The sequence below is a fragment of the Gossypium hirsutum genome, chromosome A09, assembly GCF_007990345.1.
Source record: "Gossypium hirsutum isolate 1008001.06 chromosome A09, Gossypium_hirsutum_v2.1, whole genome shotgun sequence".
NCBI classification, from domain to species: Eukaryota; Viridiplantae; Streptophyta; class Magnoliopsida; order Malvales; family Malvaceae; genus Gossypium; species Gossypium hirsutum.
In genome coordinates, this window is record NC_053432.1 from 74045541 (window position 1) to 74068967 (window position 23427).

Below are 23427 nucleotides of genomic sequence, written 5' to 3' on the forward strand. Positions count from 1 at the left end.
CGCTCGCTCAACTTTTGATTAAGCCTTATACCTAAGCATAACTGTACGATCTTGTTTGCATCGCGACGTACCCTTTTTTTCTTTTTTCTTTTTTTTACTTTCCATCATAAAATAAGTATAAATAATTTGAGATATTTAAAATTTTAATTTATTTAATATACATATATATTTTTTATATAATTTTTTTATTTCCTAAAAAATTATCCATGTCAACAAAAACTCTCTGTTTTATTTCATGTAGGCGTAATCCAAGTTATTTCAAAATTGTATTAATTTTTAGAAAATAAAAGGTGAATAACAATATATCTTTTGTACTTTCAAATAAGTAATATATATATAAAATAAATTGAATTTAGGTTATTTTTGAAAAAAAAAAATCACTCTATTAATATGCTGCAAGTAAATGAAAGCAGCATAAATAGAGAAAGTCTTAAGGTTAGTAGTAAATAACATGTTGGTTTTAATTAAATGTTTAAAATAATAAATCTGAAAAAAATGGAGATTCTAGAGTTTAGAGAAGAAATATAGTCCAAAATCACAAAATAAAAAATCTACTGGTTTGCCACAATTGCCTTAATTTTTTGTCGCAAAAGTAATGAAAAAAAAAAAAAGTGTAAAATAAAATCCGGGTCGGGTCTAGCGGAAAGCGAGTAATTGAAACGACAATTGAACAGTGTTAGAATCCAAATATAAAAGACGTCCAGAAATTTTCCACTCTAAGACATCCTCTTTCTTCTTCACTCTTTCGGTCTTCTCACCAACTTAATTAAAAAAACAAAATCAACTTCAAATTTCCAAGTGAATTTTTATAAATAGAAACGAAAGGGAAAAAAAGAAAACAGGGGAGGGAAGAGAAAAAAAAGATTCGATGGGTGCGTCTCTGTCCAACTTAACGGAAGGAAGCAATGGGACGGTGATGGGACCGGGATTAGGGGACATACCGGAGAGCTGTGTGGCCTGCGTTTTCACTTACTTGACGCCGCCGGAGATTTGCAACCTGGCGAGGTTGAATCGAGCGTTTAGAGGGGCTGCCTCTTCGGATTCTGTTTGGGAAATGAAATTACCCAGTAATTATCAAGATCTGCTGGATTTAGTGCCACCCGAAAGGTACCAGAATTCGTCCAAAAAAGATATTTTTGCCCTTCTCTCTCGCCCGGTACCTTTTGATGATGGAAATAAGGTGGGTCGTCTTTAGAGTTTGTTTCCTCCTCCTTTTTCTGGTTAATTTCATTATTACTTTTTTTTAAATATTTATTTCTGGGTGTTTGAGTTTTGGGTTCATTTGGTCGTTTTTACTTTCGTTTTATGCTTGGGAAGGATTGAACTTGAGGCTTTGTGATTGTTTTCATAACTTTTTGGTTAATATATATATTTTTTCTTTTAGAAATTGTTTTTGGCTTTTTGAGTGAGTTTAAGATATTTTGTATCTTAATTTTCTGGGAAGAATGGGGATTTGGTTAGTTAGTTGTTACTGGTGGGTTAATGTTATTATTTCTTTTTTGAAGAGAACAAATTTAACAACTCTTGTTCATGCAAAAGGGGTGTTTTTGGGGAGCATTTGGCGTGAGGGAGGGTCTTGGAGGTGGTTATGTATGAAATGTTTTTCCTTTTGTTTTGCTTCAGTGCTTTATTTTGAATTTAATAATGGCCAGACTTGAATAATCGAAGACTAATGACGGTTGAAAATTTGATGATGTAGGAAATATGGCTGGACAGAGTGACCGGCAGGGTATGCATGGCAATATCTGCCAAAGGGATGGCAATAACTGGAATTGATGATCGGAGATATTGGAATTGGGTTTCTACAGAAGAATCTAGGTTAGACATTCATATTATTATGGTTCAATACTAAATTTACTGGTACAATTTATTGATTTTGACATTGCCTTAATGTGGGATTGAGATGCTTGTATCTTGAAAATTTTCTAGTATGGTTTTTGACCAGCTTGTTAGAATTCTGTATTGATTACTTGAAGAAGCACAAAATGGAATTAATTATGCCAATTTTGCTTCTACATGGAGCACATAGATGGTTAAGCTATATATTTGTTGGAATGGGACATTTTGTGAACTACGTTGTCAATTGCATGTCTCATTTATTCTTTGGTGGGAGGAAATGCATTCGGGTGCTGCTTAAGGGTTTTGGCTTTTTGTTGATGTTTTCTTTATACAAATGGTATTATGTAGAAAGACTGAAATCTCTGAAAGTTTGCATCTTTGTTGCTGATTCATCATTAATCTCTAGATGATGATGGGATCTTTTACTAAATCTTGTTTAGAGATTATGTTTTTCTTCATTGCCGAATTGTTAATCTCGAGGAATGTTTTATTGGTTGGATTTTGGAAGAGGTTTTCAAAGAAAGGTAATTCCGTTTATATGCTTGGATCTTGCAATAAGAAATTTGTGAGCTTTAATGAATTGAGATAATGCTGTGTAGTGTAGCTGTGTAGTGTAAGTTCACTTTTGTCGAAGTTCTTGTAGTCAGAGATTGAGAAGTCTTGTGTACCTAGAGAACCTTGTACATATATTTATGTTTTCCATTATGATTGGTTCATGTTGATAGCTTTATCTTTTTCAGATCTATGTATTTTGGGTTAGGAGTGCTATTTTGATGGTGAAACTCTTTGAATGTATGAAGAAGTGTACAAATGCTGATATGTTAAGCTTTTGATTTCTATCTCCCTTTATATGCTGCTCCTAAGGGTGTTTACCTGCTGGAACTAATTTTCCCATTAATGCAGGATAAGAGTTAATAAGCATCGACCAGTTGCCTATACAATGAGACAATGTGCTAACCATTTTCTTATCTCTGTGAGAAAAGATTGTCTTCTTCTCTTGCTTAGTGCCTTCTGAAAATTAATCTCTTCACAGAAGTTTGTGCTTGCCCTATAGATGATTATAATTGGGCAAGCGTGCAACCACATTGGATGCTTTGCTCTTTCTCATAATACAATTCTAGAGTATTCTGTCATGCGATATATGCTTAAAACTTCCTTTTCCCTAGAGGATATTGCATTTCAATGTTGTTAATTCTAAGATTTAGCCCTCAGGAAATGGGATTATAGTCCCAAAACACTGTGTAGACTTGAATTTTATTTTTGTTACATAACCATACTGACTTTTTCTATCTTCTTTTTTATGTTTGATTCCCATTTGATTATGGTGGAAGTTATTAAGGGATACCAGATGTTAAAACATTCAAACGTGAGAATTTTGGGATTTAGTGGTCAACTATTTGACTGACTAATTGAAGGAAGCAGTTTCTTCCCGAAACATTTTATTATACCTTTTGCTTCAGTGGCAAGGCATGGTTAAAATGTTTTGACGAAAAGAATAGCTCTGATTTTCAAATTATTAGTCTCTATCTTTTGATTTATTCAAAAAGTTCTACAACCAAAATCTATATGATTTTGAAATAGACCTTCGACTCTACTAACTACATCTACCATTGTGATAAGGCAGGCTGATTTCGAGTTTCTTTCATCCAAATGATGATTAATCCATCGATGCCTTACATGGAGCAATTTTTTTTGGTTTATATATTTTCAATGCCTAGGCCATATGATTGAGAGGTAGCCCTTCAAATTTCTATTAAACCTTATATCCTTTATTTAGGCATGATATGATCTCATCATCTTGAGACAATTACCGAACTGCTTTGAGTGTAACTTGTAGTTTTTATGAGTGAGAGCTTGATAGAAACAAAATTGTATTGCTGAGGCAGGCTTCCAGGTTCTAGTACTCTCATCTTATCATTTCATTGGTTACTTAGCTTGAACGTTTTTCTTTTCTTTAGCCAGAAATGGTTCATTTATTGATTGGAATGATTGAGGTGTAGTAAATCTGGTGGAGAGTGATAATGATTTTTAATACTGATCTTTATCTCACAAGTATGTTCATGGCGTTTGGTATTGAGTTATTGCTGTTTACGTGTTTCTTTTATGCTCTTCTGGCACTTGTAAAGATGCTTTTACGCATGTAGTTATGTATCAAATGGGTACATATTTTTACATGCATATTTGTTCTAGTGTGTTTAGGGTGATCGACTTTCCAGAGTACTAAATGCATTTATTAGTAGTAGGATTTTCTAAGATTTCCCCGAATCCTGATCTTTATTCCATCCTATGGTGACATTACAGTGTGACAAGAGAATTGGGTTCCCATTCTTAGTGACTTCTTTCCACTACTCTATACTATATGTACTGAGTTTAGTCTTTTTTCATGGTGCTTCATTAGTTGAGCAGAATATTTACTAATGATTCTGTTCTACCTATGAAAATATTATAATGCTTAATTGTGAAATTTTTGTTGAACTTTTTTCTTTTTCTGTTAAGAGTCTCTGTAAGACAGGAAAATTTTCCGGGCTGCAGTCGATTTTCAGATTCTTATTCCATTGAATAATTTATTTTCATGTTGCATTGGCCAGTGGTTAACATGTTGTTTTCCCATTTTTTCTCCTCTCCGCCTTTCTTTGTCAACAAATTTTATATTCTCTATCTTGCTCTGCTTCCAGATTCCATACTGTGGCCTATTTGCAGCAAATATGGTGGTTTGAAGTAGATGGAGTAGTAAAGTTCCCTCTTCCAGCTGATATCTATACTCTTTCATTCAGGCTTCACCTTGGAAGATTTTCCAAAAGGTTGGGAAGAAGAGTGTCTAGTTTTGAGCACACCCATGGTTGGGACATAAAGCCTGTAACATTTGAGTTGTCTACTTCTGATGGTCAGCTAGCATCATGTGAGCACTATTTAGATGATACTGAACAAGATTATGATAATGGAAATCATAAGCGCGGATGCTGGATAGACTACAAGGTTGGGGAATTTATTGTCAACGACTCTGAACCAGTTACTGAAGTCAGATTTTCTGTGAAACAGATAGATTGCACACATTCTAAAGGAGGACTTTGTGTAGATTCTGTATTTATCATCCCCACTGACCTAAAAGAGCGTAAAAGAAAAGGGATGTTGAAATAGCCAGAAGCATATCAGAGTTACTGTTGACATCAGCGATCCCTGGAATTCCCATGTGGGGTTTCACGTACAGGTTATACTTCTAAAGGCATTTGTTGTTTTAGAGGATTTCATCTTAATTGATTTTCAGAGTAGGCATGTGTCCTCTATGATTACGCAAGTTTCACTACCATGTATTTGATCCAGTTTTGTTTCCTCTTTTACACCTCTGCACATAAAATTAAGAGATTATGGTTGGTTATGATCTTGTTTTTCACCAGAAGCTTTCTGTTAAAATTTTTGTAATTTAGTTGTGATGCAAATGAGGTAATCTAATTCCTTTCTCATATCTTAATTGACCCAGTTTTTATTGTCTTGTTGTTTACTTATGCTTTTAGAAAGGTTCGTGGGAGTTGGAGAAGCCTTGTTTGATCTGTTCTTATCTCTTTGAATGTTTTTAACTGTTGCAATATTGGTTAAATTATTTTCTGTAGTTATCACCATAATGAGTGTTGGTATAAATTATGAAAATTGTGGCATCCCTGCAACTTGGTCTGTGGTTGTTTAGGTGTTGGGTCGTATCTGGAGTTTATGGTTTTATCTAATTTTACTGCGATAGTGATGTTGGTATAAATGCTTTTCCTGGACAAATTGGCATTTAGTTGAACCATTTTTGCACGTAGGAATACGATGGTTCTGTTTCCAATTTAATCTTGCATGTGGTGTTAGAAGATTTTGACAGGAGGAAACAAAATACCAAAACTTGGCAGTCTTATGGTTTGGATTGGCTGTTGGTGGTGATAGTAGGTGGTCCAGTTCTGGTATTTAAAAGATGTAATGAGTGTGAAGTGAGTTGCATTCCTACATGAAACCCTGACCTTAGCTTTACTGACCTCTTTTTACCAAAGGCTGGTCCACGGACAACTGTCATGCTAGGCTGGGATAGATCATGTTCCTTCTTCTGTTTTGAATCTTTTCCAGTTAAAAAGAAAGAGCATTAATTAAAATTTTACATTTGTTGTGCAATTAGGTTGTTTTGATTTAATATTGAATCTGTGACAGCTTGAAGCAGGTTTGTATCCTTAAATTATCATTTAATACTTGAGATATTATTATCACAAAATAATTCCAACACAACATATAAGTAAATGGGATGAGAATTAAGACCTTTTATTTCACACCACAAAGTTGCAAACAATATCATACTTATATATCAGTTCCACACATTTATAAAAGTAATATTATTTGTGTATATAACAAGACATGCGAGTAATGATGTTAGTGAATGTCAAAATTTTATATATTACCACTGCTTCTTAAGTCAATTTTCAATTCAAATAAAAAAGCTTTAAGAATGTGGTAAAATATTTCAATTGTTTAACATTTTTGTTAAGAAGTACTATTTAATGTCTGACATTTTAATACAAAAAGATAAAGTTAATTTAGATCTATTCAAATTATATGTTGTTATTATTATTAGTAGTACTATTTTGGTATTAATAAATATTCACTTTTTTTAACATTAATATCATTATAGATTACTATTATATATGCTCTTTTTTATACAATGTCTAGAACTATTTATAGTCTTTATCCCCAATTCGAACCCTTAAATATTCAACTTAAATTATAATGAAAATATTAAAAATAAATTATAGTAACAATTGTTACATATTTTTCAAGCAATTAATAAATTTTTTCTAAAATTTAATTTGAATAAATAAATTATATTTATAATTTATAAATACTACAAATGAGGGGCACCTAAATTGAGTTTTGAAAAGTGAAAAGTTAGAATTTTTAAATTTTTGGTATGGCTATTGCTTATTGGTATGGGTTAAAAAGCTAATGCTACACTACATCCAACTACATAACATCTACAATCAATATTTTAATTCTTCATACTACTTTTTGATCATACTATCAAAACGCTTAAAGGAAATGTATAGTTTTAAAAGCTATGGTTTGGATGATGCATGAATGAGCATTTGGTAGTATGAATTTACATTATTTCATTTTGAAAGTAAAATTGATGTATTTTATTAAAATATTTTTATTATAAAATTTATTTATTTTTAATAAAGTTTTATTCTTTTTAATAAAAAAAACTATACAACTTTTTCATTTGGTATTTTTATTTTCGTTTTAGAACCCTAAATGTTATTATTATAACTAATATATTATCTTCAAGTATAATCCTTATCTCATTATTTGAATATATCAGTCTCAATTTCTTTTATTTTAATATTCAACATCATTTTTTTTATTAAAAAGTATTTTAATTTATTTTTAAATTTTATTAATATACGATTCATGTTGAATATGATAACCCATAATTTTATCTATTTTTTAATGTATTAAGTTAAAATATTATATTATAATAATTTATAAAAATAGATACATATTTTATTTACTTAATATATAAAAATGTTCTGCTTGGAAAATGCCATAAAATAAAGGTATAAGATATCGGTTCATGTATTATGTAGATTCATATGTAGGAATTAACCACACAGCACCAAAGTACGGAGAGACATGTAAATGAAGAAATTCTTTACTAACTCTTCTCTTCTGCTCCCACACTTTCGCTTTCTCTTCGTATGGTGTGGTCATAAACTCATAATAGTGCTATCTTTGGTGTACTGACATATTCTGGTTGATTTTGAAGACAGACGATTCAAAAATGGATTGGAATGGCACCTTTGCTTCTCGACCACAGCCTACTCTTAACTCCCATTACAACTATAACTATGATCAATGTCCAGGTATATATGAATTCTGATGCTAACGGTGTAAATATTATTTGTTTGAATATTACTTTGCTATATTCTGTTTTGTCTTCTTCTTCCGCGGAGTCAAGCAGGGACAAAAAAGCAGCTACAACGCTCAAGAGAAGACCACAACTGTTTATTGGAGAGGAGTTTCCAGGAAGGAAGAGATGAAGCTTTCCAGGGAACTTGGACACCAACCAAGGCAAATTGTTATCTGGTTCCAATGCAGGCGTGCTGAATGGAAAGCTAAACAGCTTGAGCGCTTATATGATACCCTTAAACACGACTATGATGTTATTTCCAGGGAAAAACAGAAGCTTCAAGATGAGGTTAATTATTTAGCCCAGGGGTTGATGGATAATGTTCAAAACCCGGACTCTCTTTCCATGCACAGTTCACCAAATTTGAATACTTAAATAAACTCTCACACCTCTTGGTGCAGTGCAAGTCATGAAATGGAAAGGTATGCTAGTGCAACAGGCGACAAGAGAGCAAGTCGTCTCCACAGTTGACACTAAAATCTCCGGTGAAGAGACCGTGGAAAGCACCTCAGTTCCCAGCTCTAACAAGACAACGGTAGCAGCAAGCCCGCATGTCCCAATCCCCGAATGCAACTATGTTTTCAATCTCCTTACTGGGGGTGCAAAACTGCCTTCTTATCCCTAATAGACAAAACTTAATCAACTTGTTTATATTTTGATTAGACTGAGTTAATTTAGCACGGCCGGCTTATAATTTACAACATTCAGTTTTACAAGTTTTCTCAGACCATCGGCTATGATTTGGTTGAAAAATTGACATTTATATCAATTCACTAATACAAATGCAACTGGATTAATGTTCAAGCCTCAGCAGATCGGATTATGAACTTGAATTAGTTTTGCATGATGATTAAAGCTGATTTTTCTTGGCGTTTGTTTTCTGCTTTCTAACACGATCTCTCTGTTTGGGAATTTTGACAATTCAGAGAGCAAAGTCTCCCAGATGTCCACCCAAATTCACTTGCTTATACGGTAAAAAAGTTGAACGCACTCTGTTACCAGTGAATACTATCCACTAATTACATAAATGAAAGCTGTAGAGCGCATCATTTACAACACGACTAAACCCCATGTGATATTAGTTCAACTTAGTATATTGTATGATTCAAATATAACTTTAAATCCAATTCATTTACAAGCATAGAATCAAAATTATAAAAAAAAAATGAAATAAATATTGGGGTAACAAAATAAAGAAGATAACTATCACTCATCGATGCGAAATTGAAGCTCTTCTAGTTCTTACCGATTAAGTGTTAAAAGTATGTCTTATTCGGCTTATTCAAGTTTGGAACACATTCCAGAACACGAGATGATTTGGAAAATGTTACGAGACCCGAAAAACTAAATTAAAGTAAAAAATGGAACTTAATTGAAATATGAGTAAACTTAAGCTCTATCAAACCCGACCCAACTTGCCATTTGCCTTATTATTTTTATATATATTAACTCATAACAAATAAGAATTAAATATCTATAATATAAACATTAAAAATAATATAATTTGAGAAAAATTAAAAGATACATGATATAAGCAAATCTAAAACAAGCTTAGATTAAATATTCAAAAATATAGTCAGAAAATTTTAAGATACAAATTTTAAGTGAAACAGAGCTTGATAAAATATAAAAAATTCTAATATAATATATATAAACTCTGACGTAAGAATAATTTTAGTGTGCATCGGCTACAAAACTATGCAGTATGAATGGCATTCTTCACCGTCTAAGTCCGGGTACGTAGGCTGAAAAACAAAGTCAAGCATAAAATAACTTGATCACTCATCTTCAATACAGAGTTCAAGGTTTAATGATAACGCATAAAAAGCAAAAAAAGATACACGGCCGATGGCCATTCAGTCCATACAAATGCCTTCAAAATCAACATACTACCTATGTAAAAACAGATAATAACTGGGTAAACTTATCGCTTTCCACCACCACCACCAAGCTTGGGACCTTTGGGTGCACCACCCTTTGGAGGGTTACCCTTGCCTTGTGTCTTCTGTTGCTTCGCTGCTACTTCTGCCTTCTTTGCCTTCTTTTCATCCTTAGTCTTCTTGATCCTTTCCTTGATTTCTCTGAACAATAGATTAAACAGTAAAAATCTCAGTAAATATAAACCATATTACATGTCGAAATCAGCAATGAAATGGAATGGGTGCAACTTATAATGAACAAACACACACCGGAGAGCAGCTTCCCTGGCTGCATCACGAACTTCGGGTTTCTCACTCCTCTTCTTCTGGATAACCTCTAAGGTGGCACCCACAATGGATCTGGAGTATGGCTTCTTTGCAGTACGTCTCCTCTTCTTCACAGCTTCTTGGGCAATGTCCTAAACATATGCATCAAGTAGCAAAACTAATATGAGAAAGGGCATGAGAACAATATATTGATAAAATAATCTGATTTTGCAAAACTTTTATAAGATAGATGGCAGCGATAAAAAGAGATGCCAAAACATCAACATTTTGTAAAAGAAGTCAATTTCCAAAAAATACATGATTCTGCTCACAACCAAAATGCCACAGGTAAGGCAAATGAAACCCAAAAATAGTTTTTCTGAAAGAAAACCTGCTTATGATGCTGACACTCACCTTCTTGTGTTGCTTCCTGTACATGGCCGTCCATGTAAGTTTTGATGGCTTCAGGCGGTTGTGGAAGTACCTCTTGCATTTTGAATTGGAAAAGAGGAAGACCTAAACAAATTGATGAAGATCACAGTTCATTGCTAGTACCACAACACAGTATCAACCACTTGAAATCAGAACTAGATGAGAATTTACCTGGGAATCACCACGAACAAATCTGATGCCTTTCCCAGGGTATATCTTGGCACCACTAAATCGGCAAAGCTCCGTCCTAGCATGCCAACAAAATACAATCAATTGCAATGTCTACAAAACCTACTAAATAAATAATACCAATCAGCTTCTTTTAAACTGAATATAGCTCTCTACGCATGAACATAACCATTGACTCAGAACATCACACAATTAACTAAAACAACTATATGATTTTCCAAAAGCCTAGCACTTCATTACAAAACTAGCTGAATATAAATCAATGTTACTCGAACTTGGGTGTGTACAGAGTTCTGTCTGAAACTGTAAATTCAAAGCTGTTTCATGTATTTGGAAGATGTTTGGAGGATCATATAACATACCCATTACAAGATAAGTGTCTGATATGTGTGTCAAATACAGGTCTAAAGGCCATAGACAAGGGAAAATTTAAACTGATTTTCCATTCCCAAGATATATTTATTTTTCCAAAAAAACTAAACCAATATACTCCAACTATCTTCATTAATTAAAAAACCTTAGCTTCAATGAACCAATTGAAGCTCGTATAACAAATAACCAATAAACTAAAATCCCGCTAACATGGAAATGAACATGTAAATAGAACTAATAAAAACAAAAAAGTAATAGCTGAAAGTTCAATTCCCCGCATAATACTAAATAAAATCAATCAATCGCCATATTAGAATATGGAATAAAACAAAATGAAAGGAAGACCTGGCCGTAGGCAGATCTTTTTGGGGGGTATATTTTCTAAGATCATACCAATTACTCGTGATTAAAGAATAATTTGAAGGGAAAGAGGAAGAGATAAGGAACGTACTTGAGAACCATGGCTGCTGCTCTTTGCACCGGAAGAAATCCCTTGAAACCCTAGCGGCGTTGCAAATGTAGATCAAAGGTTTGGGAATATGATGGCCCTTATATTGTGTTAAATTCACAAAACTACCGGCCCAGAGCGGGCCGCTGCATACATTAAAGTGGCCATTGTTAACAAATAACCAAACCATCGGTCCAAATGACAGATAACCAAGCCCAAACTATTTCTTGTTCACCTTTTTATTATAAAATTATGAAAAATAAACATTGCCCTATTCTTTTTTTTCCCTCACAAACATGATCAACAAGGCTACAATTTTAGTAGTAAATTTGGTCTAAGTTATCGCTAACATCATGTTCGTTTGGGGGAGCAGGAATGTGTTACATATTAATTGGCAGTGAGGATTTATTACATCTGTTTTAAAAATAATTTTATTCTGTAAAAAGATAGCATCTCTAAACTTTTCCTTTATCACTGAATAGCAATTCAACACAAGTGAAAACTCTTTTTTTTTTCTATTTCCAATTTTTACCCCTCGCCTTTTTAAACATCCTCTTTACTTCCTTACTTTCTTCTTTTTCTTTTTCCTTTCATTAGAATTAGAATCACGCTATTTGATGGGTTTTCAAATTTATTGCAACTAAAAACTAAACTAAGGTTTCTAACTCTCTTTTGCTCTCTTCTCTCGATTTTATAATGATAAATTAAATCATAATCTGTCCAAAATTTATAATAGCAAAATAAAAAAAAACTAAAAAAAATTAACTGATTGAATCTAAACTCGATTGACATAAATTTTAATATCAATATAAAAGGATGTGAATTTAATTACGTTGAAATATACTCCTATTTAAGAGTTAAGAAGAACTATCTCTTATTTAAGAGTTAAGAAGAACTATCTCTTATCTTAAATAGGAAGTATGGATCTCCATTAACTTAATCATCGTCACAATTTTACAACCCGAGTTCTTGACATGAGCAAATGAACAGCCATGTTTGAAGTAGAAATAAAAATTTTCGCCAACTTTTTTGCTCAGAACTCATAATTATATCAAATTTTTTTATCTAATAGGTCATTATTTATTTGACTTAAAATAAAATATGTCCAGGCAACTCAAATCGGGTGTGTGTGGAAAAAAGTTGGGTCAAAACCTTAAACCTTATATCATTAGTATATTATCATATATATAGATTTTTTTGGGGAACTATCATAGATATATAGATAAATCATACACATTTTCAATTACGCAAAGAGTTTCTAATTCATTAAAGGCTTTGTGGAAAAGCTAAAAAAATAATACTAATTTTATCTATTGTCTTCATGAAAATTGAAGTAAAAACCGTCATGATGATATGAAAATTTACTCGGAAGAATTAGTATGATTTTGGGGCAACGAATCGGCTTCGTTTACATTTCAGCGATCTATCACCAACAGGAGCTTGCATTTATATCCTTCTTTCAGACGCAGCATCTATCAATTCATTACTGTTAATTTCGGCTTCCGAACTCATTGCTAAGGTAAGAACATGAATTGGCTTCACAATGAAGACATGATTTCTAGAACCAAAACTCACACCCTAGCCATACTTCCCATTATCCTTCAAACACCCAGAAATGCACATTCGTCCCAGAATTCATACTGTTCTGTTTATTTAGAAGATATGCAACAAAGAACGTACTTGTATTACAAAAAGATAACACAAACAGAAGTTAAAACAATGAAAAGCAACGCAAATATTCCACCCCTATATTAAGGGTGTGTGCAGTGTGAGATCACATTTTGGTTTTGCTGGAGCGATCACGAATAACGCCTTCCTCCCCAACACGCCCAACATCATTGAATGTTTCATCAGATGATCTCAGTGTAGCATCAACGGCTCCTGCCGGGGATTCTTCAACCTTAATCACTATCGTCTCTGAAAACCCTTCACGACCGTGGCGTTTCGCATCATCATCATAAGTCTTCCTTCTACCTTCATCACCTCTCAGCTTCATCTCTTCCATCTTCTGTCTAGCTGACTCCGTCGTTTCACTCAATGTCTCCTAGATAATTTAAGCAACATTTTGAGTACATTTTCAATATGAGAAAATTAAAAAAAATAAAGTTGGAATAAATAAGGTCATCACCTTGGTGTTCTGTGCAGTCTCGGATGCCTTCTGCTTCGTTTCTTCCGTCTTCCCAGTGAGGAAATCCATAGCCCTCTTAGCAGCGTCTGCAGCTGAATCTTTCAACTCCCCAAGCTTACTAACTGTTGTATCCTTACCTTCCTTTGCTTTCTCCGCTGCATATTCCGTCCCCTGTTTTGTCTTCTCAGCTGTCACGTCCTTCGCTTCCTTCGCTTTTTCAGCTGCATAGTCTTTATACTCGGTCGCTTTTTCCATTGTAGTATCTTTTGCTTCCTTAGCTTTCTGTGCTGCGTAGTCTGTAAACTCGGAAGCCTTCTGCGCTGTCGTATCCTTTGCTCCCTTGGCTTTCTCAGCTGCATAGTCCTTATATTCAGTCGCTTTTCCAATTGCGGCATCCTTTGCATCCTTAGCTTTCTGTGCTGCATAATCTGTGTACTCAGAAGCTTTTTGGGCTGTAGTATCTCTTTCCTCCTTGGCTTTCTGAGCTGTATAATCCTTATATTCAGCCGCTTTCCCCATTGTAGCATCCTTTGCATCCTTAGTTTTCTGTGCTGCATAGCCTGTATACTCGGAAGCCTTCTGTGCAGTGGTGTCTTTTGCGTCCTTAGCTTTCTGGGTAGCGTAATCTGTATACTCAGAAGCCTTTTGGGCTGTGGTATCTCTTGCCTCCTTGGCTTTCTCGGCGGTATAATCCTTATATTCAGTCGCTTTCCCCATTGTAGCATCCTTTGCACCCTTAGTTTTCTGTGCTGCATAGTCTGTATACTCGGAAGCCTTTTGTGCTGTGGTGTCTTTTGCGTCCTTAGCTTTCTGGGCAGCATAATCTGTATACTCAGAAGCTTTACCTGTTACAGTGTCTTTGGTTTCTTTTGTCCTCTGGGCTGCTGTGTTTTTCGTCTCCTTTGCCTTCTGAGCGGCGTAATCTGTATATTCAGCAGCCTTCTCCTTCGTAGTATCCATCTGTTTGGCCTTATCAGCACTCTGGTTTGCTTTCTCAGCTGCATAGTCTTTGTACTCACCAGCCTTTTCCATGGTAGTGTCCTTTGCCCTCTCAGCAAACTCCTTCGCATTATCACCTTCATCAGTAGTCCCCCATGTCTTCCCTCCACCTCCGTAAACTCCTTCCCTCTCATGGCTCTTTCCGACCACAGCTTCTTTTGCATGCTCGTAAGTACCTTGCACAGCCCTCAACACGGTTCCAATAACTCCAGGCCTCTGTTGCTGTTGCTGGGGTGAAGTTTCCCTTCCCCATTCCTCCTTATACGCAAAACTTTCTTCAGGCAACCTTTGTTGTTGTTGCTGTGACGATCGATCCAATTTCTCCTTATAAACAACTCTCTCTTCACATTCTATTCCACTGTTAATATCCCTAAGATCATCCGCGGCTTGTCTAGCTGCCGCCTCCGCTCTTCGCTCCTTCTCTTGCCTCGTCGCCATGGGTAAATATTCAACCTCGATTCAAGTCTCAAACGCAAGCTCACTGGAAATAATATAACACAACAAGACTGTTCAGCGTGTATATGTTCCTTCGCTCTTTATACTTTCCTTAAGCCGGTGAAATGCATGCGATCGATCTAATATACAATTTGCTGCATTCCTGGGAGCATGACACGTTGGGGGAGATTGCTTGCTCTGATTGGCTGCCGCGTGTTAATCAATTGATGATTAGTCGACACGTGGACTCGTATGCTGATGGAATGAAGATATGTTAATGTCATCAGGCGGTGGAATGGATTGGATGCTACTTGTCTGTCAGAGATGACATTGATTTAGGCAACCTGTTGTTCATTAACGCATCTTTCCACGTGTCAAATGATTTGCAACGTGGCTCTCTGGTTTACATTCTATTTTTGCAAAGTTGATCTAAAAAGAGCTTTAGTGCTTATCCAAGTAAGCATTGTAAGATGCTCAACTAAATATGGGATTTGAGCTAATATTCCAGATCAATTACACGCTGAATTTGCAGCAAAATGATGGAGCTCTACATTTCCATGGCTAAAACTCACCAAATTGCCTAATTTTATCAACGGTTTCAAACCTGGGGTTTTTTTATTTAATAATACCAAAAATACAATTTATAAAATTAATTAGAAAAAATTATATAAGTTAATGAGTTGAAATGAATGGTAAAAAATGTTATCGTCAACATGTTAAGTGATATCAACTATAAAAATAAAATAAAATGAAAATAAATAATATTTTAATTTAAAAAAGAGTGTGGCCAACATACATCCTTTTTTCTATTTCTCTTCTTATTTTCTTTTTATGTTTTTTAGTTTTATATTTATATTTTATAGTTTTTATAATTTTATTTTATTTAATAAAAATGGCTAAATTATTTAAATTTCATAATTTTTAATATTTTATAATTATAAATTTTTAAATATTTAGCATAATGATAAGTTGATATATTTTTGGTAAATTGACATAAAAATGTTAGAATAAACTATTTAAGTAGTCACTTAAGTTTTTTAGCAAGTTCATGTTTTGATCACATTTTTTAAATTTGGTTACTCCCGTTAGGTGAATTTTAAATTCTAGTCACTCCACCATTAAATGTATTTGCTCACCAAATAGAATGCTGATGTAACATTCTTTTGATTGGTATAATAATAAATTTTACTCCCAATATTTTACACATTATCAACTATGTCACTATTCTAAATATTAAAAAAATATATAAAATATTAAAGAATAATATTATAAAAATAAAACAACTCAACCATTTTTATGAAATTAAATTAAATTATGAAAACTAAAAAACTTTAAAATATAAAAAAAATGGGTGAAAAGAATGTCACCTTATGTGCTAGGGACACTTTTTTTTTTAATTTTATGTGTTGGCGACACCCTTTTTTAAATTAAAATATTTTATTTATTTTATTAAAATATTATTTTTTATAAGTAGTGTTGTCTAATATATTGACAATATCACTTTTTACTGTTTATTTTAATTTATTTTCGTAAATAATTTGTTTTTTCATATTATTTAAATAAAAAAACCCTTGAAAAGGAAATAGTACCGTAAATATATACCTATATATAAAACGAAGAAAGGGATGTTTCTTATGTTGCCACATAGCAAGCTCATTATTCTCTTTGGTAGCCTATTGCTTCTTTCATTTTCTTTTATCTTTTCTTTTACATTTTATAAAAACAGTTGAATATCATATTTCGTCATTCTAATACGGTTAATTTTAAGATTTAATTTGTATATTTTAATTTTAGCATAATTTACTCTCTACATATTTTATAACGTTTTTGATTAGATTAAATAATTAATATTATTAACTTTTCGGTTAAAACATTACATGATTATATATAATTTGAATATTCTAAGAGTTGTAGAGATCGACATGTAACTTTTAATCTCTTTTAAGTTTGCATCATATTTTTTATATGATAAGACAATGGCCAAATTTCAATTTTGCTATCTAAACTATGTAGAAAATTTGAGATTTAATTTATATACTTAAATTTTTGACATAGTTTAGTCTGTCTGGATGGTTAATATTGTCAACTATTTCAATCAAAATATTGACCTCAATTTTTCTCAACAATACTATTCCAACAAAAATAAATTACTTTATTGCAACGGTTTTGGATGATTGTTCTTAAGAAAAATCATAATAAGTATTTTTAACTATAGTTTTATTGTGATATAACTATCAAATAAATAATTTTTTTTTAATTCACACTAAAAAATTTAATAGAAGAATTTTAACAGTGGTAACAAATGCACTTGAATTTTAATTTGAAATTTAAAAAAATAAAGAATTATATTTTTAAAAATAAAAGTGATGGAACTAAATTTTAAATATACAAAATATATAGAAATTTAGACTAAATTTTAACCTTGATACGAATATATAATCAAATAATCATGAAACATGGATAAAATAATAATAATTTGTAAATAATTTAGTTTCCAAGAATTACATAGAAAGATTTACATTTCGGAAGAAATGATTCATAAATGGTACATGAACTGATAAAATGATGTACGAATTGGTGAAATGATGTACCATGAAATTACTCAAATATTATTATCAAGTATCATTAATTTTACAAAAATATGTAAAATTTATATCTCGTACATCATTATATTAAAATTTCAACCGCAACAACATAAAAAAAAAAAAACTAGGCCTAAATCAATTAACAAAATAACTCCCTCGAAACAAACAATTCATGATGCCTCAATTTTGGAGTCATTTTCGTCTGTCTACGCATAACTTACTATGTTTCCCAACAAACAGAAGACATAAAAACACATGTACAACAAAATTTTTTAATTAATCTGGTCGAAACTATTTATTACTTGAAAATCCAGCCATCAATTAGCCACGACTCCATGGTCATCGGTGATCCTAACGTTGAGTCTTCTAAGCCAAACCGAGTGTAGGATCATGTGAAACACATCGTAGCGCTTAGGCGGAGAATTGAACTCGAAATGCCTTCTGACTTGCAACACTCTCCTCTGCATTCTTATGTATTGCCTCGTCGATATATTCATTAATATTTCCTTCAGTTTCGGGATGTCATCCACTGACACCGTCACCGAAAACGACTTCCATCGTAGAACATCGCTAAATGGTGCCACGTAACTTTTTGATATGAGAACTGGAACACATCCATTGTACAATGCCTCCACAATCCTCGGGCTTGCAACTTCGTACCCGCTTGGACAGATGCAATACTTGCTATTTCTCATCATATCGTAGTAATTGACACCTCTTGGTAGGTATTTATGTACCTTAATGTCTTCATCCTTGTCTTCCCAATGCTCGAGTAAGACCGGTCTTATCGGACCATGAACCCCTCCTGCAAAGAAGGCCAAGATTTGACGCTGAGACGCTGATGGTCCACCCATCAAACCGGTTAATTTATCAGTTATGAGATTGATTTCTGGAATCGAAACATCCTTGACGGGGTTGAATCTTTCAGAAGTGTTGGCGTTGCATAGAGCTCTAATGGAGTTCTTTTCTAGGTGAGGAAGTGAAAAGCTAGCTTCTGGCCCCTACATTCAAAAAACCATACACGTCTCAAGCTCAAATTGAAATCAATTGAGAACTTGAAACGATAAAAAAAAAAAAAAAAACTAACCCAATCATGACATGCGAGCATGAAATGGTCCGCGCCGTGGCTCCGATTCCAGTAAGGGTACTTCTGAGCAACAAGATTGATGTAGTCCACCACTGTCCTTCGTATGGGACTAAAATCACGCGAGTCCCGTGAATAAACGAATCGGACCATCTTTGCTACACTGAATGGAAGGTAAAAAACATGAGCTTTCTGGGGATCTTTAGTTTGAAATTTGGTATCAACATCCAACTTATAAATGAAATTTCCTTCCATGGAATATATGCTCTTGCAGGGACCGTCATGAAACACAGGAGGTTCCCCTTCTTTGTAAACAAACACCTTAAATTGTTTCTCCATTTCCAGGTAGCTCCTATAAATTACAAAGAATTAGAGATTAAAGGAACTTTAGGGTAGCAAACGCTGGTAAATGAATTACCTAAGCCATGAATTCCGATATGAGATTTAATCTTTGTATTTTAAAAATTAAAAATTCAATCCTTCCACATTTTCAATTTAAAAATTATAGTCTAATTATTATCGTTATTGATAATTTCTGTCAAAATTTGTCAATTTTAATGACATTGATAGAAAATATTTATGATTTTAATGACAGGACTGAGATTTTTAAATCAATAAAGTAAGAGGGCTTCAGTTTTAACTTTTAAAGTACAGACTAAATCTCAAATTTTATAAAGTACAGGGACTAACAACATATTTTAACCATATGTTGTGGAAAAAGAAATTGGCAAAATAAATAAGTGTAAGTAAAAAATTTAACATTCTTGTTTGGATACAATGCCTTATTTTCTAACTATAAACTCAGTCTTCTTGGTTGTTTCAATCCATGAGTCACAAATCCACACCATTCAAATTTTAAATAATTTCTTTTAAGATATAAGTTTAGGATTTAAGTTTAAGACTTAGGTTCTAGAATTTAGGATTTTAGGTTAAGATTTTAAATGTTCTAAAAAATAATAAATTAATTTTTAGAATTATTTTGATAACAAAATATGTTTAGTATAAGGGAAAATAATCCTATCTTAAATTTACCAAAAAAAAAAAAGCAGAGTGGGGATAGATGTGCGGTTTGGATTTAGCACAAAGTTCCCTGGGACTTGGGGACTATCAGCATGCTGCTACGGTCGGGCAGGATCGAATTGATTATCCTTGCTTGTTTTTGAAATGTCAAAATTGTGTATGATTTCCATGTGGGTAAATTTCTATATTTGTGCTTGAATTGTCAAAAATGTGTATGATTTCCATGTGGGCAATTATCATATCTTAATAGCCTATCCATTTCAGACACTGGGCTTTCAACCTCTACATGGGACGACTTGTCCATCCTCACCTCAATGTCCCATTGCTGCCACTCAACCCTGTTTACGAGTTTTCCTACCCATTTCGCAAGTACAGACCCAAAATCTTAATGAATAATGACCCAATTCTTGATGGTTACTAATCATATGAAAATCATCACAACAAAAGGGGAAAAAAGAATCTTATATATCTAAGATAAATAGAGATGTTGTAATGTTTCCACGCTAAACTTTCTATCAATATCTAGTTGATCCTGATTTCTTTAGTTATCTGTTTCTTCACTTTTTTCTAGTTTCACTCTGTTTGAAACAAAAAAAGAACAAAGGTCAAGGTCTTTTTCATTCTTTTCTACAGTTTTTGTGACATGATTGTGATTCCAAGTTTGAAGTTTCAAGTACAAGAATAAAGAGGATACAGATATACCTGTGAAAGGCCTTTGCATCCCAGTACATAGGACCTATTGGGACATAGTCAGGATCCTGTAATTGACTCCCATTTTTAGCTTCTCTTATGGCCGATCGAGCTCTTTGTAGACCCGCTTCAACCTTGTCCAATTTGGTTCGAACTTGTCTGCTGTGCTTTAAGGGAAGAGCTATGGTTTCATTCAGGGATGTTGTAGCATTATTTGGAGTCCCGTTAATGGTAATGTCTAAGCTATCTGAGTCGGTAATTGAGGTGTTTAAGCTACTATACTCCTTTGTTTCGTTCTGTTCAAATGAATCCAACAAGGGAGTTATTCATGTGTGATAAAAACACTACTTCTCTAAAAAGGAAATTAAAGGGAATACAACAGCAGGCAAGAAATTGTGCTGACAATGACAACCATTATATCATGTGAAGAATCTAACTGTGAGAAAAAGATAATAATAGTAAAAGAAGATGAGAAAAAAAGGACAAATTCCACAAAGGAAAACTGCATGAAAGAGAAGGAAACTAATCACTCACTAATTCTTGAAATTTGGTGACTGCTTCAACAGCAGAAAGTGGGGGTGAAGCTGAGCGATTAACAGCAACCTCATCTGAGTCAGACAGTGTTGCTTCTCCCGAGCTGCCTCCAACATCCACCGTCTTGACCACCCTGGAAGGCAAATCCAATACTTGTTGGCTGCTTTCAGCATGCACAGCTGCACCGAGCTTCTCGCTGCTATTTGCCGCCGCCGCCGCCACCGCAGAGGTAGAAGGAGGGAGGCTATAAATCAAAGCCCAAGTTGAGTTTCTTGGTACTAAAACAAACACAATGAATGATACCAGAATCAAGGGAACTATAAAGAACAAAAGCTTGATTGCCGATGAAGAAGAAGTTGTGGGTGTTGAAAAGCAACATGCAAAGCAACTTTTATTCCCATCCCTACCCATCTCTCAGTTTGTTCAAGGGGAATTTCACTATCTATCTAAAATCTGTACTTTGCTTTGCTTTGCTATCAAAACCTTCATCTCTCTATCTCTGAAGTCCCTTTCTTTGGTATTGATTAAAGAGGGTTTTGTTGTTTTTCATTAAATGGGAAAATTGAGGGGATGTCTGATAAAGGAAGGAACCAGGTGGAAATAAAACGGGTGACACAAAAGCTTCATAGCTCATGCCAAGCGTCCACAGTTTTCCCCCCTCTTTATTCCAGTTCCGACATGCAAAATTTTTATTTCCAACTCCACCCCTCTCCAATCACCGAATCTCTATTTAATTCATCCCTTCACGCGCCTTTGCTAGGTGTGCTTCCTGCTCCATGCTCACATCCTCTGTCTCTCTTGCCAATCGTTCCTTCCATTAATCTTAGTTTTATTTATGTTTTCAGTTTTTTTTTTAAGGTTAATATAAGTAGGATGACTTGCTTTTATTAAGTTTTTTTTATTATTATTACTAATTTAACAACCACTCGTGTAATTCACAATTTCTTTTATCTTTATTACTTTAAACATATGTATTTTATTAATACTAATATAATAATTGGTATTTAAATTTGATATCTAATTTTTTTCAATTTGATATCTAAACTTGATACTTGTTTTCAATTTGGTACTTTATTATTATTTTTTTACAATTTGATATGCAACTTAACAAATTTTCCTAATTTGGTATCCAAGCTTTATTTTTCCGATTTAATACCTAATTTTGTCAAATGTTACACAAATTACCTCAGAACATTAATGGTGTTAGTTTATTATGAGGGAAAAAAATAGCTACATATAAATGACATTTGATAGATGATGAGAATTTAGTGGCAGGAATGATTACATTTGTTTGGAGTTTCCTCTATTTTGCTAAGCAATATATCTAAATTTCATTTTCATTCAAGTTGAGATTAATTGTTAATGGCAAAAATGAGGGACTACATGCTTAAAATATGACTTAGTCTTCACAAAGCTCTTATTTCCACAAAAATATTGTTAGCATAAGAGGAAATTCATATTAAAAAATGTGCTTTGAGCTATACTTAAAAGAATGAATTTTAAGAATTTTAAAAATCCAATAAAAGAAATTCAATGTGTTAATTAAAAAATAAAATAAAATGAATTGAACATTTGAAATACAAAAATAAAATAAAATTTTATGTCATCTACCACATGTTGATTATACTAACACTATTAGTATATTGAAATAATTTGTATAACAATTAACAAGTTTAATTAAGTACTAAATCAGGCACAAAAAAAGCTTAGGTACTAGATTAGGAAAAACGTAAAGATTAGATAACAAGTTGACTTAAAAAAAAAGAGTTAGATATCAAGTTTAAAAAAAATTTAAATTCAAGCATCAAATTGAATTAAAAAAAATTAAATATCAAATTAAGAAAAAGAATAGAGTCTAAATACCAAATATTGTATTAAGTTATCATTAATTTATTACATATCAAAAAATGGTTTTATGTTTTCTTTTTCACTAAAAGTTTGAAGATATAAAAATCATATATGTATATATATATTAAAAGAATGTATGGGAGTATATATAGAAACATTAAGTTTTAGGTTAATTTTTTTAGTTCCAAAATGTTTCTATTTTTTTATATAAATTATTTTATGAACCCTTCTAACTATATCATCCATAGTCTCTTTCAATTATTTAATATTATTTTAGTAATTTTTTACATGTCATTGATACATAATTTTAGTAAATTTTTTACTCGAAACCCTAAATCTTAAACTGCAAATTAGGACCCTAAACTCTAAACCTTGACCTGAACCTTGAATCTTAGGGTTCACGTTTTAGGTTCCAAGTTTAAGGTTTGGGGTAAAAAATTACCCAAATTATGTATCAATAACATGGAAAAAAATTTGTTGAAATGTCGTTAAATAATTGGAAAGGAACCATTGATGATGTGGTGGAAAGAGTCCATAAAATAATTTTGCATTTTTTTAGTTATATTTAAAGTGGTTCTCGCCTTTATAATTAAGTTTTATATATGATTTTCTTACCATTTTAATTAAAATTTATTTACATTTATTAATGATAGTGTATATTTACATTAATGAGATATTTAAATACATAAATTCTAAACTGATAATAATATTT

At 32.9% G+C, this 23427-nt stretch overlaps 4 protein-coding genes across 5 annotated transcripts; 1 reads left to right on the forward strand and 3 right to left on the reverse strand.

The window, feature by feature from the left end:
• The first annotated feature begins 657 nt into the window (after positions 1-657).
• On the forward strand, positions 658-5302 carry LOC107889785 (F-box protein PP2-A15). The gene is made up of 3 exons (XM_016814344.2): positions 658-1180; positions 1700-1818; positions 4515-5302. Exons 1-3 carry the CDS (start codon positions 869-871, stop codon positions 4975-4977), a joined length of 894 nt encoding a protein of 297 aa, XP_016669833.1. The 5' UTR covers positions 658-868; the 3' UTR covers positions 4978-5302.
• A 4090-nt stretch (positions 5303-9392) lies between these two features.
• LOC107889786 (60S ribosomal protein L24) lies at positions 9393-11538 on the reverse strand. 2 transcript variants are annotated; one of them, XM_016814346.2, is made up of 6 exons: positions 11396-11538; positions 10555-10630; positions 10366-10467; positions 9955-10103; positions 9659-9846; positions 9393-9510 (listed from the first exon to the last, which is right to left on the reverse strand). In XM_016814346.2, exons 1-5 carry the CDS (start codon positions 11404-11406, stop codon positions 9690-9692), a joined length of 495 nt encoding a protein of 164 aa, XP_016669835.1. In that variant the 5' UTR covers positions 11407-11538; the 3' UTR covers positions 9393-9510; positions 9659-9689. The 2 variants fall into 2 exon arrangements, with proteins under 2 accessions (XP_016669835.1, XP_016669834.1); XM_016814345.2 differs by lacking the exon at positions 9393-9510 and having other exon boundaries at positions 9512-9846.
• A 1480-nt stretch (positions 11539-13018) lies between these two features.
• Positions 13019-15063, reverse strand: LOC107889787 (embryonic protein DC-8). Its single transcript, XM_016814347.2, has 2 exons — positions 13521-15063; positions 13019-13436 (listed from the first exon to the last, which is right to left on the reverse strand). The coding sequence occupies exons 1-2, from the start codon at positions 14955-14957 to the stop codon at positions 13167-13169; spliced, it is 1707 nt and encodes a 568-aa protein (XP_016669836.1). The 5' UTR covers positions 14958-15063; the 3' UTR covers positions 13019-13166.
• A 2479-nt stretch (positions 15064-17542) lies between these two features.
• LOC107908730 (probable glycosyltransferase At5g03795) lies at positions 17543-21774 on the reverse strand. Its single transcript, XM_016835986.2, has 4 exons — positions 20868-21774; positions 20346-20629; positions 18627-18975; positions 17543-18540 (listed from the first exon to the last, which is right to left on the reverse strand). Exons 1-4 carry the CDS (start codon positions 21276-21278, stop codon positions 17857-17859), a joined length of 1728 nt encoding a protein of 575 aa, XP_016691475.2. The 5' UTR covers positions 21279-21774; the 3' UTR covers positions 17543-17856.
• Between the last annotated feature and the right edge of the window lie 1653 nt (positions 21775-23427).

Coding starts and splice junctions, on each gene's coding strand:
- LOC107889785 (XM_016814344.2), top strand. CDS start 869: ATGGGTGCGTCTCTGTCCAACTTAACGGAAGGAAGCAATGGGACGGTG. Junction 1,181..1,699: donor CTTTTGATGATGGAAATAAG/GTGGGTCGTCTT, acceptor TTGATGATGTAG/GAAATATGGCTGGACAGAGT. Junction 1,819..4,514: donor GTTTCTACAGAAGAATCTAG/GTTAGACATTCA, acceptor CTCTGCTTCCAG/ATTCCATACTGTGGCCTATT.
- LOC107889786 (XM_016814346.2), bottom strand. Junction 10,468..10,554: donor TTGTTCGTGGTGATTCCCAG/GTAAATTCTCAT, acceptor CAATTTGTTTAG/GTCTTCCTCTTTTCCAATTC. Junction 10,104..10,365: donor ACAGGAAGCAACACAAGAAG/GTGAGTGTCAGC, acceptor GCATATGTTTAG/GACATTGCCCAAGAAGCTGT.
- LOC107889787 (XM_016814347.2), bottom strand. CDS start 14,957: ATGGCGACGAGGCAAGAGAAGGAGCGAAGAGCGGAGGCGGCAGCTAGA. Junction 13,437..13,520: donor AGACTGCACAGAACACCAAG/GTGATGACCTTA, acceptor TAAATTATCTAG/GAGACATTGAGTGAAACGAC.
- LOC107908730 (XM_016835986.2), bottom strand. CDS start 21,278: ATGGGTAGGGATGGGAATAAAAGTTGCTTTGCATGTTGCTTTTCAACA. Junction 20,630..20,867: donor TCACCAAATTTCAAGAATTA/GTGAGTGATTAG, acceptor TCATTTGAACAG/AACGAAACAAAGGAGTATAG. Junction 18,541..18,626: donor TGCTCGCATGTCATGATTGG/GTTAGTTTTTTT, acceptor TTTTGAATGTAG/GGGCCAGAAGCTAGCTTTTC.